Raw genomic sequence first — 17,139 nt, forward strand, 5'->3', positions numbered from 1 at the left:
CCTGAGTAAGTGTTCCTTCTGGCTTAGCCTGGCTTTGATGTTATTATACCATAGCAGTGCAATATTCAGCTCCGAGATTTACTACCTGCTGCTGGGGTGATCTCTTAAAGCTCAGTGTTTGTGAAGCTGAGAAAATGGAAGGCTGAAAAAAAATAGAGAAACAGGGACGCTTGATCTATGCTGTAACACGTTTCTCCCGTCAAGCAAAAACTCTATTATTCAAGAGCAAATGTAGGACATGAGTATTATCAAAAACAGAGCCGGCATCAGGCCCTGCGCTCAGCTGGAGAATTCCAAAATGTAAAAAGAAAACAGAGAATTAAGCGTGTTTTCTGCTTTCCTTCTATCTTTGCCATTTAGCGAACGAGCAGTGAGAAATCAAAATTGTTTACCCTTAAAACAGGATTATTGTGTCTCACGGCTGATGGGATTTAGCAGTCTGCTCTACCTCGGTATACAAACAAATGTGTTTACAAAGAAATAAATGTGATGTATCTGAAGGCATTAAAAGAAAGAGATGAAGTCGTTTCTTGTGGTGTAACTTAGTCGTTTATTTTAATTCCACAAATTTTTCAAAAAAATTACAAAATACTCAAATGGAGAGAACACAGGACTCACAATTTTTCTTATTATTTCTACTTTTTGTTTACATTGTGTCATCCCATGGCGACTACTCATATATACAATAAGCTTCAAGATACCAGTATATATATAAATCTTAGCAGTCAGAATTTACATTCTGCTATTGCCGCTTTGAAACAAGAAGCTAAACCATTGACAACACTTAACATCAAAGGTTCTGGAGACACAAAAAGAGGGAGTAAAAGGCAAGGGAATCGTCAGGAAAACGAGGCAAAGGTGACGATGAGGAGTACGTTGTCGGGAGAGAGAGACAGGAATCGGTGGGAGATGGCGAGACAAAGTGACAGATTTCTCGTCAGGGCTTCAGAGACTTTTTTGGATCTTTAAAAAGGGGGGGTGGCATGGGTTTGATGTTTTCAAGCATTTAAATGTAAATTATAGTGCTCCAAGGGAAGATATGGTCACTTTTAAAATGCAAGTACAATTTCTTCATTTGGTTAAAAGAAAATAAAAAAAAAGCCACAGTTTTCTAAATGTCCATGACGGTCCAACAGTCTTAGTGCGTGGAACAAAAGCAGAACTGATGTCATGGCTACAGCGAAAAACAAAAAGTAAAACTTGGGGCTGGTGTGCACTGGGATGACAGGTCAGCACAACTTGTAACAGTCAGTGGCACACGCAAACACACACCCCACTCCCGGGGTCCAGGAGTGTGTGTATCCCTAAGGAACCAAGACATACGAAAACATTGTGAGGAAAACACACGCTCACACACAGTCATCGACCCTCTACCTCCTGGTGGTCACGTGTCGGCAGGCCCCCCCTCTAGTGTCACAGTGAACATTATTACAGCCTAGCTGGAGGATGACTCAGTCGGACGTGAGCCCTGCAACAAACATGGGTGACTGGACCAGGTGGAGAAAAGGGGACACCCACAACACAACTAGCACTGACTCAAAACCATTCACACGTTTAAAACAATCCTGAAGTTTGGCTCCTGATACACTGAGCAAAGTTAAAATTCAGGTCCTGGTGATTAAAAATAAAAACTTGAAGCCATTTCAGCCAAATGTGTTCCTGGTATCCACATGTTTAAAATCAGAATTAAAATCATTCTGTTACAACAAAAAGCAATGAAGTATTACTCCAATGTGTTGACTTAAATATAGATTTTAAGCAAAAGGATAAAACCAATCGAGTGGAGCTTGAGCTCTCAGTGCAAACTTTAGTTTTTCTTTTTAATCCATGGCTTCGGCGTGCACTCCACAGAAGCCTCAGTGACAACAGCGTCACCTCTTCAAGTGTTTCAAATCATGAACTCAAAATGTCGAGTGTACACATTCTGACAACCTGCTGCGTGTCAAAGGTGTGTGATGAATGGATGTGGGTGTGACAGCGTCATGGTTTACATAGTGTATGTGGGACTAAATCTAACACAGTGATGTCAGAGGAACGTCACAACTGAACCACAACTCTCTCAGAAACTGCTCATATAATGCCATGGTGCTCCCCTCTGAAACAAGGGATAATGCTTCAAAACAATTATATTGGAGGTTGAAACGACTTGGTTTGGAGTCCACACCTAGTAATAATAATAATTATAATAATAATTATATGTTTATATATACTATTTACAGACTCAAAAACGCCATGCTGTAGCTTTTCTTAAAATTATGAAAAACCTCCAACAATGTATTAAAATAAATGTTGAGTTTAAGATAGCACTTGTTATTTTTCCATAAACGGCCTGACCGGTCTTGTCTTTTTTTTTTTTTTGTTGTTGATAAGCACAGTGTCTTGTTCTAGCACCTACAAAAAAACGTCAGGGAAGCTTGTCATGCAGGAGTCTTGAGGACGTTGTCACTACTGGCTATATACCAAAGAAAGTCAATGTCTTGAAAAATAATAATAAAAAAAAGTCCTTGACAGGAAAAAAAAATAAAAATAAAAAATAAAAAATCAGAAGAATTCTCAGACGATCCACTTGGCCTTTTCCATTCTTCAAAACTGAATGAACTCTGTAACAACTTCCCGTGTCCTGCACCTGTCGGTCGCTGCCTCCCTTGGCTGGTTACAGCTGCTTGTCGCTCTCCTTTTTCAGTCGGCTGAAACACAAACAACAAGTATTAATATCTGGACACATTCGCTTGGTTTATCTAAATGTTTTTTCGTGTGATTCCTGGTGCTTATCTGACCTGTAGTAGTCCTCCTGGCCAGGCAGTGGTCCTCCGTGCATGTGATGGTGCCCGTGGAGCCACTGCTGCTCCATGGCCAGCCTCTGGAGTTCAGCAGACTGGGCATGCATGGCCTGCAGCTGGTGGGCTGCGGACATGGGCGGCGGCAGACCTCCTGGTAGGTCCCGTGGGTATGGAGTACCTGGACGAGGCACAAACAAAAGATTTGATCAGGCAATCTGGCAGAGCTGGGATTGATAGATTGGATGTGATACTGCTGTTAATGAGAGATGATGTTGGCGGGGAGCCTACCGAAGACTGGGTGGCGCAGCATCTCGTGTTCATGCGGCGGCTGGCCGAGGAGAGGGTTGGGGATGGCGCCGGGCGGGTAAGGGAAGCGAGCCAGGTGTGGTCCTGCTGCCAGGGGGTCCACTGCCAGTGGATGGCCCCCCGAGCCTGGAGGACACACAAGACATTCACCACCACCTTCTGGGCGTCAGAGTCTTAGGTTCAGGGTACACTCATTTCACGACAGTGTATCATAAACAGTGCATGCGACAGGCATTAGTGATACACAGCTTAATATAACATTACTCCTCTCAAGGCTGACCAAAAGAGTGCAGGGACAACTTTACTATATTTATCCACTGTGAAGCATCTGCTGGCTCTATCAGAAATTTAATGAGGATATAATTATGCTTTAATCCAATCTCATATGTCAATACTGTACATTACTAAAGACAATAAAATATGAAGTGGAGTTTCAGATCATATGGTGACATTTTTAAACTAAAAGAGATGCAAGTTGAATTATCATTAATTCAATGTCCCCTCTGTGCACTCTTCACTGTTATGAGAGAGGTAATATATATTAAATTAATAATTGCATTAACAGACAACTTGATTCAAATAATAGCACAAGGAACTTAATATTAACCTCCTCAAAACGTATTTTTCTTTTTGTACATTATTTAACTTACTTATAACAAACACAGGTGACCCTAACTCTTATCCTTTCTAATTCTCTTTACAATCTTTTAATTTTTTCAAAGATTCCTTAGAGTACCTTCTCTTCCTCTAACTTTGAAGCACAGAGTAAAACTGGTTAGCAATATTTCTACTATGTCTTATTAGTGCTATGACAAAATATTTATTTATTGATACATATCAATTCTGAATATTTGAACCAGTTTCATACTCATTTTTCAATACACAGGTAACAACTGCGCTTTCCTGCTCTGTCTTATTGTTGCCTATGTGTACTACAGTCATTCTGCTACTAACCAAGAAAAGCAAAGTTGTCGGTGTCAAGTTATAGTTTATGTCTTTTGATAAAAAATTAAACTTATATGTGCTCAATGTCAATTTTACCATGGTTTTGAAAATGGGTTAAATTATCAATATCTTATTTAGGTATAGTATCAAAGTTAAAAAGTGATGCATCTTGAATAAGTATCAATAAATCTTTGGAGTGCCCCAAGGTTCTATTCTTGGTCCTTGACTATTTCTTTATCAATGCTTTAAATAAAGATTTTTTTCCCTTATCTTTGTGCTGATTATACAAATCTCCCTTTCAATGTCAAAATGTAAAAGTACAGAATATTATACAATAACATCATAGGGCCGGGCAATATATCAGTATTACATCAATATTGTGATATGAGACTAGATATCTTATTTGTTTTTGGATATTGTTATATTGTAAGTGTTGTCTTTTCCTAGTTTTAAAGTCTGCATTACAGTAAAGTGATGTAATCTTCTAAATTTACCAGACTGTTCTAGCTGTTCTATTATCTGCCTTTAAACACATTAAACATTAAATCCACATTACTTATGATTATTTCTCAAAAATCTCTTTGTGTATATATTTTGTGAAAACAACACAACCCTAGAATATTGCTGCAATATCAATATCAAGTTATGTGGTCTGTAATATCATGATATTTGATTTTCTTTATATCGCCCAGCCCTAATTACAATCAATATCACACAATAAAACATTCAGAAAATCAAGTTAAAATATTCATACATCAATTTACAAATATGACTGTATACAAAAGATCAATGTATCATGCACATTCTGAATATGTCTGTAAGTATATAAAAGATATTTAAAAATTGACATGTTTGAATTTGATTAATCATCTTCCCCTTTATAAATGTAATTATAGCAACATTATTGTTGTATACTTTAGGGTTACACCAGACTGATATTTATTAAAGGAAATATAGAAAGCTCCTCTGATAAAATCTGGCAACCTCAATTTACTAAACACATTTTGCAAATACATTTGCCAAATAATGAGCAATTACCAGCTTGTAGTTTTCCCAGAATTGATAATATTTTGGAATGCAGCCCTTTTTCTGTAAACGTATATAGTATGTACTGAATATACTTAAATAAATAATTTTATTTCTTAAAATTTATTTTACTCTATCGTGTAATTTTAAGTGATACAGTGACAGCATGTTTGTGTACAAGCAGGGCTTTCGTTTACCTTGATGGAGAGGGTCTTGCTGGTGGAGGTGGAGATGCGAGTGAATATGCGAGTGCTGGTGGTGGTGTGGCGTGACATTGAACATCTGTAGACGAGCGATGGGGTCGTTGGCCACTGTGGCCATCCTCTCAGCATGGAGTCTCTCTGCAGCCAACCTCTCTGGGTAGCTCATTTCTGGCCGCAGCTGGGGCCCAGCGAGGGCCAGCCGCTCACGCTCTAATGGGTTCAAGCCAGGATGGAAGGAGGCGAAAGGGTGAGGGCCGGCCATGGGGGGCAACGTGATGGCCCCATGCCGGGCAAAGTGCTCCATGGGGTTTGTGGAGGGGTGAAGTGTGTCCATCTCTGGAGGCTTAACCTCGAAACCAGGTTTCATCCTTTCCCTCAGCTCCCTCTCACGGATCTCCCTCTCACGCATCTCCCGCTCTCGTAGCTCGCGCTCCCGCATGGCCGGGTCAGCGTTGTACAAGCTGGGCATGTGATAGGCCAGCAGCGGGTCTGCAGGGTTGAGGGATACAAAGAAGGGGTGGTTTCGATTGGTGGGGGACATAACGTGGGGTCGGGCGTACTCGCTGAGGGTCCGCAGGGCAGGGGTGTCGGGGCCAATGTATGGAGGCACAGCTGCGATCGTGGTGGGGGGGCCGTCGAATGGAGGACGCATGTGGGCGGGGCCAGCCATCTGAGGTTCACCCATTCTGCCCTCATGAGAGGAACTGGAGGCTTTCTGTAAAGAGAGAAACAACATGTTCAGTAAGATTTAAAAGAAAAAAATTAACCACAGGCAAACTAAAGGGAGACAAACAAAACCACTCACCGCAGCTCGCTCTGCTTCCTTTTCTCGTTCCCGCTCTCTTTCTCGTTCCTTTTCCCTTTCCCTCTCTCTCTCCTTCTCTTCCCTTGCTTTCTGCTCTGCTTCCCTCTTGGCTTTCTCCAGAGCTTCCTCTCGCTTCTTGGCCAGTTTAGATGAAGCCAGTGGAGTGAAGTAGTAATCTGTCCTAGCACACGAGTTGTAACCCCGGTCCAGGTGCTTGTAGAACCTGTGGTCGTGGTGGAGATAAAACATTCAATATTTATTCAGAAAAATGGAGGGATGTTCCAGTTCATAAATTAATACTTGTTACAAACAAAAGAAAATAGGCTGGAGAGAAATTCATGTTTAATTTTGCATGCTGAATGGCAAGATAACGTCCCATTAGATGAAAAGACAGCTTGTATTAGCTTACACTGGTCCATTATTCAAAAGGAAACAAACTCCCTTGGCATTCACTTTTGCTGCTACGTTGAGTATGTATTAAAACCCTCATTGCTATTCATTGGCAGTCTGAGAGCCACTTAAGCACAAGGCAACTACAGATACTCATATTCAGATGCCTCGGTTCAGCCGCATCTCACTGTAATTAATCTCCCTGCTCTCCATCCCCGATAATTCCTCGCCATCAGCCCCTTGGAGCTCAGGGCTAATTGTGGCCTTGGATGCCTGTTTTGCTGAGGACATTCGATTTGTTGCTTACATCAAAGCCTTAAAATCTGAAGGCAGAGACTCTTTGTTGTTAGATGTGTTTGAGAGCTAATCAGCATCCCCAGACAAGACAGTAAGCAGCTCAACAGACTACTGATAAATAACTGCTTTTGTAGGTGTATGTTTTCCTCTTTTGGGGTAGAAATCGGCGCAGACGTACCGTGCTGACTGGCTGGCATGGCTGGGCGTGTTGACGATGGTAGGCTCTGGGGAAGGGCTTCTCTGTGGGGGCGGAGGGCTCTCTGGCTCTTCTGTCTCATCCAGAGGCTCCTCTTTGATGTGTACAGGTGGGAGTACCGGGCCGGGGCCGGCACAAGTGACGGAGGCAGGCAGTGGCATGGAGATGGAGGAGGGTGGAGCGGTGGAGGATGGAGGCTGTATGCCAGGCATAGAGTTTGATGAGGATGGGGGAGGGCCAGTTGGAGGTAGAACTGTATTGAAAGGATGAGACGAGAATGGCGGCTGCGGTGGCCCGTTTGGATGTGAGGCTGCTGCGGAGGGCGGCAGAGGAGGAGGTGGAGGAGGTTGGTGGCTGGCTGATGGTGGGAGGCTCTGGGACTGAGTGAGAACTGGAGGCTGGGCTGGGGGCGGCTGAAGCTGCTGCCCCTGAGGCATGAGCTGTAGGGGAGGTGGGTGTGCTGATGGAGGATGGTGGGTGGATAAAGAGCTGAGGGGCTTGAGGGCAGGAGGTGGAGGCAGGTTTGAAGGCATCTGAGGGAATGGAGGCGCTGACACGTGGGGTGGATGTTTGTGGGACTGTGGGTTGGGTATCTGAGGGATGGGTGTGGTTGGTGGAGGCTTGATGTGTGGCATGGACATTGGGGCAGGGGGAAGGGGCTGCTCTCTGGGAGGCTGGCCTCCACTCTGAGCTGATGACTGGGACTGGGAAGGAGGCGTGTGCGGCCTCTGCTGTGATTGGCCAGAGATTGGCAGGGGTGGGACCTGAGACTGACCCACAGGGAAGCCCTGAGGGGGCATTGAGTGAGGGTGAGGCATGTGTGAGGGGCCAGGCTGCAGTGGATGTGGCATGGGTGGCATGGGCCCGTGATGTGAGCTGGGTAATGACTGAGGTGGGACTGGGGGGCCAGGAGGTGGAGCCTGAGTCAAAGGTGAATGTGGAGAGGGAAGCCTTTGAGGGTGAAGGGACGCTCCTGACTGGATAAGAGACATCGGGCTTGCCTGGGGCAGAGGCTGGGGAGGTAGAGAGGTGGACGCCGCTGTGGGGGAGACCTGTGGGGGCAGCGAGGGGGCTGAGGCTGTAGGCGGAGGTGGTGCCGATGAGGCGGCTGAGGTGCCTGGCTGACACTGGATGACTGGAGGGTGCTGGCTCTGCAGGAGCTGTTGCTGCTGGGCAGACGAGTCTGAGTCGCTCTCATTGTCACGTGGGCTGGGGATGCTTGGGGAGGAGCTCCGGTTGTCCTGGTCAATGTCTTTAGGATCGCTACTGAGCTCCTCGTTGATGCTGCGCCCATCAGAGCTCTCGCCCTCGCCCTCCCCTTCGCCCTCCCCTTCTGAGGGTGAATCTGGCCGACTCAGCTCCTGAGGGACAGAGGAGAGAGAAGGATGAGTATCATAACACCAAGTCTTTGCATTCCACTGAAACATATCCGAACAGCGAAACAAGCACGACACACTCACTTGTGTCTTGGACTTTTTGGCGCTGGCTCTCTCGGGCTCCTCTGTGTCTGAGGCTCCCTTCTCTCGCTGCCGTTTGGCACTCTTCAAAGGTGAAGGAGCCTCCTCTTTAATCTTCTGTGGAGCCAAAGTAGCAGAGCCATTAGGGTACATTTCACAGTGATACGTGCACATAAATACAAATCAGTCCTTGCTGTGTTTACCTTGCTGGGCTTCTTCATGGAGTCTGTCTTGCTGTCAGTGCTGTCCGTGCTTGCTGCGCTGGGAGAAGTGCGTCCACTGGAGCGCAAATCCTCGTTGGTAGGCGAGGCTCTGCCATCAGGACTGGCTGTCTGCTTCTTACGACCACTACGTAGCGTCGACATCTGATAACAACAATTAACAGTAATATTAGGGCTGCATATAACTTGAAATTAAGATGGACATACACTATATGCAACTCCAAATCTAACTTTTTTGAATTTCTTTATAAAACCAAATGTATGAATCAATGCATGTCAAAGCTGTCCCTGTACTGCTTGTCTACAGATGATAGGCTTATTGCTTTGTAGTCTGGCTCTGGGGATGACTCTGAGGCTATGGTTCCTGAAGGTGAAAATAGAAGGATAGATGAGTGTGTGCCCACCGAGCCTCGGTTCCGTCGGGTCCTCATGCTATGCTTCCCGCTGAGTCCATCCTCTTCCTCTTTGACAGGTTTGAACATAAATGGCGGCGGGTCCACGGGCTTCTCGATGGGGGGCAGCTCACCGTACTTCTTGAAGTGAATGCGGCAGTCTGTGCACAGCAAGATGTTCTCCCGGCCCCCGTGGTGCCAGTCCTTGGAGGCTGAGGAAAAGCCATTTACAGTTGTGAAATAACACACTCTCGCAGGCAGTGAGAAGTACACACAACACAAAGAAATGATCTCTGAACTACAGCGATACTGTAGAATACAGAGGAGGTCATTAAGTAACTTTGTTGTTTAACATCTAATGGGATAAATATATTTAATGCAGGAGATGAATCAAAGGTAATGTATGTCCCCCGCTACATATCGTATTTAAATTTTCTATAATGCACTAAAAAGGTCTACAAGGGTTAACGCTATAAAGCCAAAGCTATTAGCCACCCTAGTTGTGATGGCAGTAACCTAAGTGTGATCAGATGGGAGCCTGGCACTGGGAGCCAGCTGTGTGGAAAAAGGGGAAAGATAATGAGGTGGAGAAAGTGAACGAGCTGTGGGCTCATGTCTGATTTGATCAAATTAGTCCTGACATCTTCTGATGCCCATCTGTCACACAGCGCTGTGTTGTGCAGCCTCACACTGATCCTAATCAGGACAGGAATAGCCAAGCAAGTCCATATGACCAGTATGAGTGTCTGTAAATGCAGAGCGTGGTGTCTTACTGGTAGTGAAACAGTGGCGGCAGGCGTAGCCCTTCAGCTCCTGTTCGCTGTCTTCACTGTCAAAGTCATCTTCACTAGCTGAGCTGAGGTCCACTGGAAGAGAGAGAGAGGAAAAAACACTTCACGTACATCGCTCTAACACCACAGTGTATCAGGTCATTTCCTCTGTGGTTGCCATTCAGGGGGTCAAATATACGTACAGAACTCGCTGGAGGGGGGGCGTGAGGGAGTGTTGACAGGAGTTGAAGCGGTCCGCGTCTTGATGCGGCGGAAGACGGGCTGGCGGCGGTGTCTGCGGTGGGCTCGACAACTGGCTGCCTCGGGGGTCTTCTTCCAATAGTAGTAGAAGGTAATGAGCTCACCCTGAAGTGAAACACAGAACAAATTAAGTTAAAATGGGCAAATACATCACAAGAACACAAACAGGAGGAACACTGAAGAGCAGGCGTCACTTTTGACTGAATTAAAAGGAATTAAAGGTCTATTTGTCCAAGTTGTTGAAAAATAGTCACTGTGAAATATCTGCAGTTAGGCTGAATAAAATATGTGGAAAATACACATTAGCAGTCAGCACAGTATTTCACAGTGAAAGGCCACGGAGTGGGTGAGTCCATGCCAGGTTTTGTAGCTGGCCGGGCATGTTTATACTGTGGCCCTGTCTGTCCCAGGATTAGGCGAGGAGGCTCACTGAATGCAGGGATATTAGGATCAGTGCATTGGTGGCTGCCTGGGTGGCAGGAGCTTGAATGGGAACAAAAGAACATGTCAGGCAGAGCTTTGGCGCTACAAATAGGGAGTGAAATGGCTCCTCGCCCCTTCACTGGAAGAGTCAATTGAACTTTAATCAAACATTCGGAGGGGCGCACTTGCCAGCGAGCGAGGCGGATAAATCCAGTGTACAAAAGGCCGCCAGGAAATCAATACCCAACTGAAACATTAACACATGCAATCATGGATCAGAAAGCACTTTGCTGAGGCAGCCTGTGCATATTAACTGCCGCTTTCCGGCCACACTCATAATACGCGAGCCTTGAAAATTGGCGACAGGAGTCAGCCACAATTATGTAGTTTCCTGTGGGGCTTTGCCCTTCTCTCCCTTGCCGTGAACTAGTGGTCCTATAACAAATTCATGAAGGTGTGGTGTGATTGTTGGGTGAGCAGTAAGTCACCTGTAATCTTTACAGCCCAGAGGGCAGCCATCTACTGTCTGAGGTCTGTTAAACTGCTGTTCAACAAAGCTCCCAGGGTTTAATGGCTATCGATTGTTTTCCTTCTCCGCCTCAGCTGAGAAACTTGACATAAATTAGTCAGTACGTTGCTCTCTAAAATGCATCAACAGCTTTTCAGCAACAGCTTAACATCGTGTATCAAAATGTTCCACAACAAACAAAGGCGGGAAAGGATATGATGAAACGGCGGACAGTTGTAAGTGGCAATAAAAAACTCACTTAACTCTATTTCACCAATGAAAGAAAATAACTTTGTATCAAAGCCAGAAATTTCAAAGTATAACAGGCTGATACTAATGGACACATAAAGGTAACTGCAGCTTTAATTTCTTATCTCATGAAATACAAAACAACTTGAGGCTAGCTGGTTTCTTGTTACGCACAGTGAGAAAACACAGGTCAGGGATTGGCCAGTGTTTGCTCCTTTATCGCTTCAACAAGTCGTGCGAATATCTGACATTAAGGAACTCAATCACTGCTTTGATTGGCAGAAAAAGCTCCACTCAGTGGGCTTAGGCTTGTTTAATAAGATCTCCCTTCATGTGCCTCTTAGGGGTAATTCATATCTACCAGTGGCTATAGGACTCCGTCTTATCAGGCAGAGCAGTGCTGGGAACATTTACTGAGGGTGTCTGAGCTCAATGAAACCTTCTCATATTTCAGGGTAAATTAAGGTGCTGCTCCATGCGATGGCAAAGCCAGCGCTCCAGAGTAAAACTGTCCCAAGCCCCACAGCTTGTGCTGGTTTTTTTAAGACCTCAAGACTGCTGCAGATGAGCACATCTGGATACTGGGAACGGTTCCACATGTAGAAGCTTAGCAGAGACAAATCACTAGGACTCCTTTAAAATAGAAAAAGCAGTCGGATAAAGAGGGAAAGATTAACCTCCTACTTGTGGGACATTTTTTTTTAATGTCCATATTTGTGCCCAGAACAGATCAGCTAATGATGATTATATCACCATAACGGCTCTATTGTGCTGCCATGTGTTTGTGCATCTATTTCAGACCGTTAAAGAGAACTTTCTAGTTGTTTCCTGTGCGCCTCCCTCTTCAGCTTGGCCGGCCAGTTGGGAAGGCAGGGCGCAGGTGCTAACTGAGGCAAGGCAGGCGTCCTGATGTGAAATCTAATTGAAATGTGCAGATCAAAAGTGTCGAGTGGTGCCGAGCGCTGGCTTTGCTCTGTGCTTAATGACTGTTCTCAGCAGTGCCTCTCTGCCTCCTCGCTGCAGGCTGACAACTACATGGCCTCAACAACAGCTTGGCAGACACGGGGAAAGGTCACCCTGCCTCTCCATCACTTACACTGTGTCAAGTACCATTACATTAGGCAGGGGCTAATGAAAACATTAACTTGGGCTTTTGAATGGGAATTAACAGGTGCACCAATGAGCTGGTACAGCCGGATGTTAATTGCGAGGGGAAAACAGAAGAAGCAGCCTTAAATTTGGGCAAATTTATTGAGTTCAAACGTGATTGCAGGTAAAAAATCCAAAAGGAAACATTCTCTGTGTCTCTATTTAAAATGCACACTGCAAAAACCTCTTTGTAATGTTTGCTTTATAGTTTACCTTTACAGCTCTTGAATACATATTCTGAATGCGCTGACAAAGGAAAGATTGATGTGGAGTTACATAATGATGTCTGTGAGTGAAGTGCAGTTGAATATGAGCATGGCATTCCTGTGGTTGAGGGAGGCTTTGTGCTGTAAATTAGTGTCAAAGGGAGATTGATAGATCACCTCTCACAGCCTGCCTGCACGTCAAATTTGGTTCCCCTGAAGTCACATATGTCCGATCTCTCGCACTGACTGCGTACCTTTCTCTATCACAGTCACTTTGTCATGCTGCCATATGCCCACAGCAACACTTTAACTTTCATTTACCTTGTGTTTCTTCCCCATGATTGGGTGTGTAGACGGCAAGTTTGTGTGTAAAGTTGTTAAGTCACGTCATAAAATAAAGACGACGGTAAAACAGACCTCATTCCACGAACCTGCATCTAAAATAGTCCACCGGTACCCGCTAAAAATTCATGGAAATACTTGAAATAGAAATCTAGATTGGCCCCGGCCTCCGCACCATAATTTTCCCCCAGTCCACTAAATCACTGCAGAGCAGTACAGAGTGTGCTGCCGCTCCGCAGTACATGAGATAGTGACAACATAAGCTCAGTATTATAAGGCCTTTTAGACTGCTTCCATCTGCAGGAGCTTTCTGGCCAGTGGATTATCCGACAAGGAAAGGGCTTACCCTCCTATCACGACACTCAGGGCTTCCATCCCGGTTATTGCCACTTAAAATGGTCGTCTACATAAAAGTGTGTGTGTGAAATGGATGTGGAGCTCAAGATTATGTACAGCAATGTTGTCTTGAGACTCAACCATCACAGAGAAACAAGTTCTTCATCCATCGTGCAAAGATTTGTACTCTTCTTCTATGGTAATTAACATAAATAAATGTAAAAGTTATCAGTGCTCTTGAGAGTAATAGCTGAAAGCCTGTATATAAGTCCTGTGCTGGCACATTAATACACAGTTTTTATATTTGCTTATATGTTAAAAAACTACTCTAACCTCATCATTTAATTATAATAAGATTTTGTAAATGGCAAGTGCTTTGTTTTGTAACAGAAGTCAACAGGTTTAGTTTCTGAGTCACTGTGCTGTAAACTATCGTCTGTTCCTGTTTGTAAGCTTTAGACAGAATAAGGTTAACCATGAAACCTCTGCAGACTGCAGTTTAATTGCGGGTGGGAGTGCAGGTTGAGGGTGAGTGGGAGTGCAGGCTCCTCCACTGGGCTCGGTGGTCCTGTGTGCGCGGGCAGGGCTGAGGGCGAGGGCTAAACTTGTGTATTTACACCCTCATCCCCTCTCAGGCCCAGGCCTGAACAGATGGTTTCTGTTTTTCCTGGCAGATTTGTGACAGAGCCACAAAAGGCCCCTGCTTTGACATGAAGCCAAACGGTTAAGGCCGTTACTGGCAAGAGCAGGGGAAGGAGGAGAGAACAGGGGAGAGCTGAGGAGGGGGAGGGCCAAGTGTGGAGGAGAGCCGAGAGGGAGGAATAAAGAGCCAGCGGAGGATAACAATGGACAATCAACATCCAGTCCAACCGCAACCTTTCCTAATAAAAAAATCTCTCCGTAAATAACTGCTAAAAACTTTGGGCGGTTTAGCCGCAGCGCGCGGGGAGCATGTGATTTCTGGGTTGTGGTGGCTGATAGTGAGTTGTGTAAACATCCATTAGTGCAGCATGAACCTGTGCTCCTCCTGCTTCCTCCACGGTCTGCAGCCAGAGGAGGGAGGACTGCTTCCTGATTCATTTCGGTGAGGTGAAGGGGGATGTACTTCTCTGAGCTAAATCAAACCAGCGTTTAATTATGTATGTGCTCGACCCCCGGACTTGGTATTCTTCATCGGCCATGACAGGTTGTACCGCGAATCGCTTCAGTGAGTGGTGCTTGACTTCTCTGTCATCTTCATGCCGACTGTAACTGTCGGGGTTACTTGGTAAATGCTTATGCAGGTCAGAAGAGTATTTGTGATGGCTGCAGGACAACTTGACATGTTTATTTATCTTTAGTCTTTTAACAGTGTTTATATTAATGTTTTATCTTTAATCAATGTCATGTTTAAATGATACAGATGACAAAAATTATTCTCTATTACTTCAGGTCACTGGGAACTTGTCACATAATATGCAAAAAAAACATTCCTCCAACATGACAAGGTACCAGGTGAGTTCTGGGTAAGATTAAAATTATTTTCTCCGTCCTCTTTAGACTTTAGATGACTGAATAGTGAAAAGACCTTGGCTGGTGGAGCAGAGTGCATGTGAAAGGCGGTTAAATAGACAGCCATTCCCTGCTGCGCAGCGCCTTTCTGCTGGAGAATGACTGAATAAGCTCTGCTTTCACAGGTCAGGGATGCACATGCTGAAGAATCAGCACTCGTGTTTTTCCCGCTGTAAGCGCTTTTGCCAATGAAAGCAGATTGGATGGCAACAGTGCCTTTTTTGCTGGAGGGTCGATCCTGCGTGTTCTGCTGATAAGCTAGTCCCCAAAAACCACAACATGAAGCTTACCAAAGAACTCAATTACACAGGGAGCTCCGGCTCTCCGAGCTCCATCTATTAGGCTGGGAAAGAAAAAAAAAAGAGAAAAGATTTTGCCCACACTCTGCCGCGCTAAATTGCCTGTGGTCTGCTAAAAGAACATCAATACGTGCTGGTTGAGCTTCCGTCAGCCGACAGCGATTTCACTGCCTAAACAAGTTATATCATTTACCAAACACGAAAGCTGTTCTGTCACACTACTGACAGCTGCTGCCAACTGGACCAGGCCCCTGTAGTTTGTAGCTGGTTTAATTAGTGTTTGAACCAAAGTATTTATAATCACAGTCATCCCCAAGGTTCTGGCTGCTGAGCTAAGGACACAGCAATGAATTCAATTTGACGTTTGTACAGATTGTACCAGGGCAAACATCTGCTGTGAGGTTGTGTTGAGAACACTGTTCTCCTGTTGGCCATCCTGTAAATGACAGGGCCTGGAGGGGAGGTGGGAGGGGGGGTGCAGGGTGCTCTCTTTTCTCCGAGAGAACAAGATGCTGCAAGAGCCGCTGAGCACATCACCTCCTGGTTGATCTAAACGTCGACACAAGCAAGGCAGCGTTTTTAAAAATCAGACGTGCAGCTCAGGTCAGCCATATGCCCATACGTCCTTCAAATCACTACACGCTCTGCAGTCACAGTGACTTCTATGTCCTGTACTGCTCCGTCACCTGCCTCTATCAAAAGCTAACAATAAACACAAATCACCAGAGGCTGCTAAATCAAGACACAAGTACTGCTGAGAATTGTGTTTTTTCTCCAAATGACTGCTGCTACCTGCCAAGCTGCTGGACTCAAACTGTTTGCCGTTAGAGGACACTTGTTTGACTTGTGACGTTAAGGCAAACCACAAACACACTGTGGCTTCACCTTTGTTAGCTTTTCTAACACGCTGCCACTGCACCTTTCTGTCTTTTCCACCTCAGCGCCAAAACAAAGCAGGAACCAGCAGCATAAAAATGCCTCTATGAATCAGTTCACTGTTTTTTTTTTCCTGCCCTGTATGTTTACACAACATGCATCTGATGTTTTGTTGCACAAGTACCTGCTGACTGTATTACTAAAACTGTATTATATTACTACATAGAAAAATATCAATAAACTTGTTTTTACATTATTTATTATGTGAAGTGGTCATGATTTTTACAAAGTATGACTAAAATACAGTTAGTTAACCATGTTGATCCTAATGCTAACTGTGTGCTGATACACTGTGTGAACTTTAATATTTAAACGTGGAGTACAGGGGAGCAGTCCCGAGGGAATAAAAAAACAGGATGCAGGAATGAAGCCTTGAGGGAAAACTCGACTGATAAACATTCCCACGTACACACCGAGCTTTTGTTCTGTGCTTGTAAATTGTTCTCCATTGCTTCACTTCAGTTTATGAGATTATGGTTGTTCTGTTTTATCGTGAAACATTTTTATGGTCTATAAATACATAAATACACTGATATAACAATTAGGACAATAAACTACTTGTATTTTTATGCAATTTATAATCTCTCTCGTAGTACACTAAGACAGAAGCTGTACTAAATACAGTTGATTTTGCAGTTATTTTATTTAGTGATGCAAACTGAAAATAGCCTTGTCCTTAACATAATAAAATTCCAGTCACGTTCCTATTTGTGAATTAACCTTAACATTTAATTTGCAAGTTAACTGCAGTACCTTTTTCCACCAGTGAAATAGTTTGTGCTTGGCCCTTTAGAATAAGTCAAAACTTTCATATTTGAGCTAATTTTCAGCTGTCAGTTTCTCTGTTTGGCTGCACAGCAAACAGAGCAGTAGCTGATACAAATCTGTTCAGCAAATACTGTGTGTTGATCTCCCCCTAAAACCACATTTTTATGAAAACCCCTCCAGTGAAAATATCAGCAGCAGAGTTATCTGTGATCTGCCATTTCAGCATATTTAGTTGTTTAAACACTGGGAGCAGAAAGCTCGTGTTCCATGACGTCCTCTCTGGAGTGGAGGAAATGGTGGCAGCAAAAGCTCGCTGCAGACGG

At 44.6% G+C, this 17,139-nt stretch overlaps 1 protein-coding gene across 8 annotated transcripts in view; it reads right to left on the reverse strand.

Moving 5' to 3' along the window:
* Positions 1-510: 510 nt before the first annotated feature.
* The window catches only part of rerea (arginine-glutamic acid dipeptide (RE) repeats a), a 148,190-nt gene continuing 131,561 nt past the window's right edge, over positions 511-17,139 (reverse strand). For 4 of the 8 annotated variants that reach the window (XM_050063908.1, XM_050063907.1, XM_050063906.1 and 1 more), the window contains 11 exons: positions 9,992-10,154; positions 9,792-9,884; positions 9,031-9,230; positions 8,609-8,770; positions 8,409-8,522; positions 6,931-8,309; positions 6,066-6,288; positions 5,255-5,975; positions 3,069-3,245; positions 2,778-2,958; positions 511-2,687 (listed from right to left, as the gene is read on the reverse strand). In XM_050063908.1, coding sequence (XP_049919865.1) covers positions 2,654-2,687; positions 2,778-2,958; positions 3,069-3,245; positions 5,255-5,975; positions 6,066-6,288; positions 6,931-8,309; positions 8,409-8,522; positions 8,609-8,770; positions 9,031-9,230; positions 9,792-9,884; positions 9,992-10,154 — 3,447 coding nt within the window. In that variant the 3' untranslated portion in view covers positions 511-2,653. The remainder of the gene's footprint in view (positions 2,688-2,777; positions 2,959-3,068; positions 3,246-5,254; positions 5,976-6,065; positions 6,289-6,930; positions 8,310-8,408; positions 8,523-8,608; positions 8,771-9,030; positions 9,231-9,791; positions 9,885-9,991; positions 10,155-17,139) is intronic. The other 4 variants (XM_050063910.1, XM_050063912.1, XM_050063909.1 and 1 more) reach the window with 2 other exon arrangements.

Source organism: Epinephelus moara, chromosome 16 (genome assembly GCF_006386435.1).
Source record: "Epinephelus moara isolate mb chromosome 16, YSFRI_EMoa_1.0, whole genome shotgun sequence".
Taxonomy (NCBI): Eukaryota; Metazoa; Chordata; class Actinopteri; order Perciformes; family Serranidae; genus Epinephelus; species Epinephelus moara.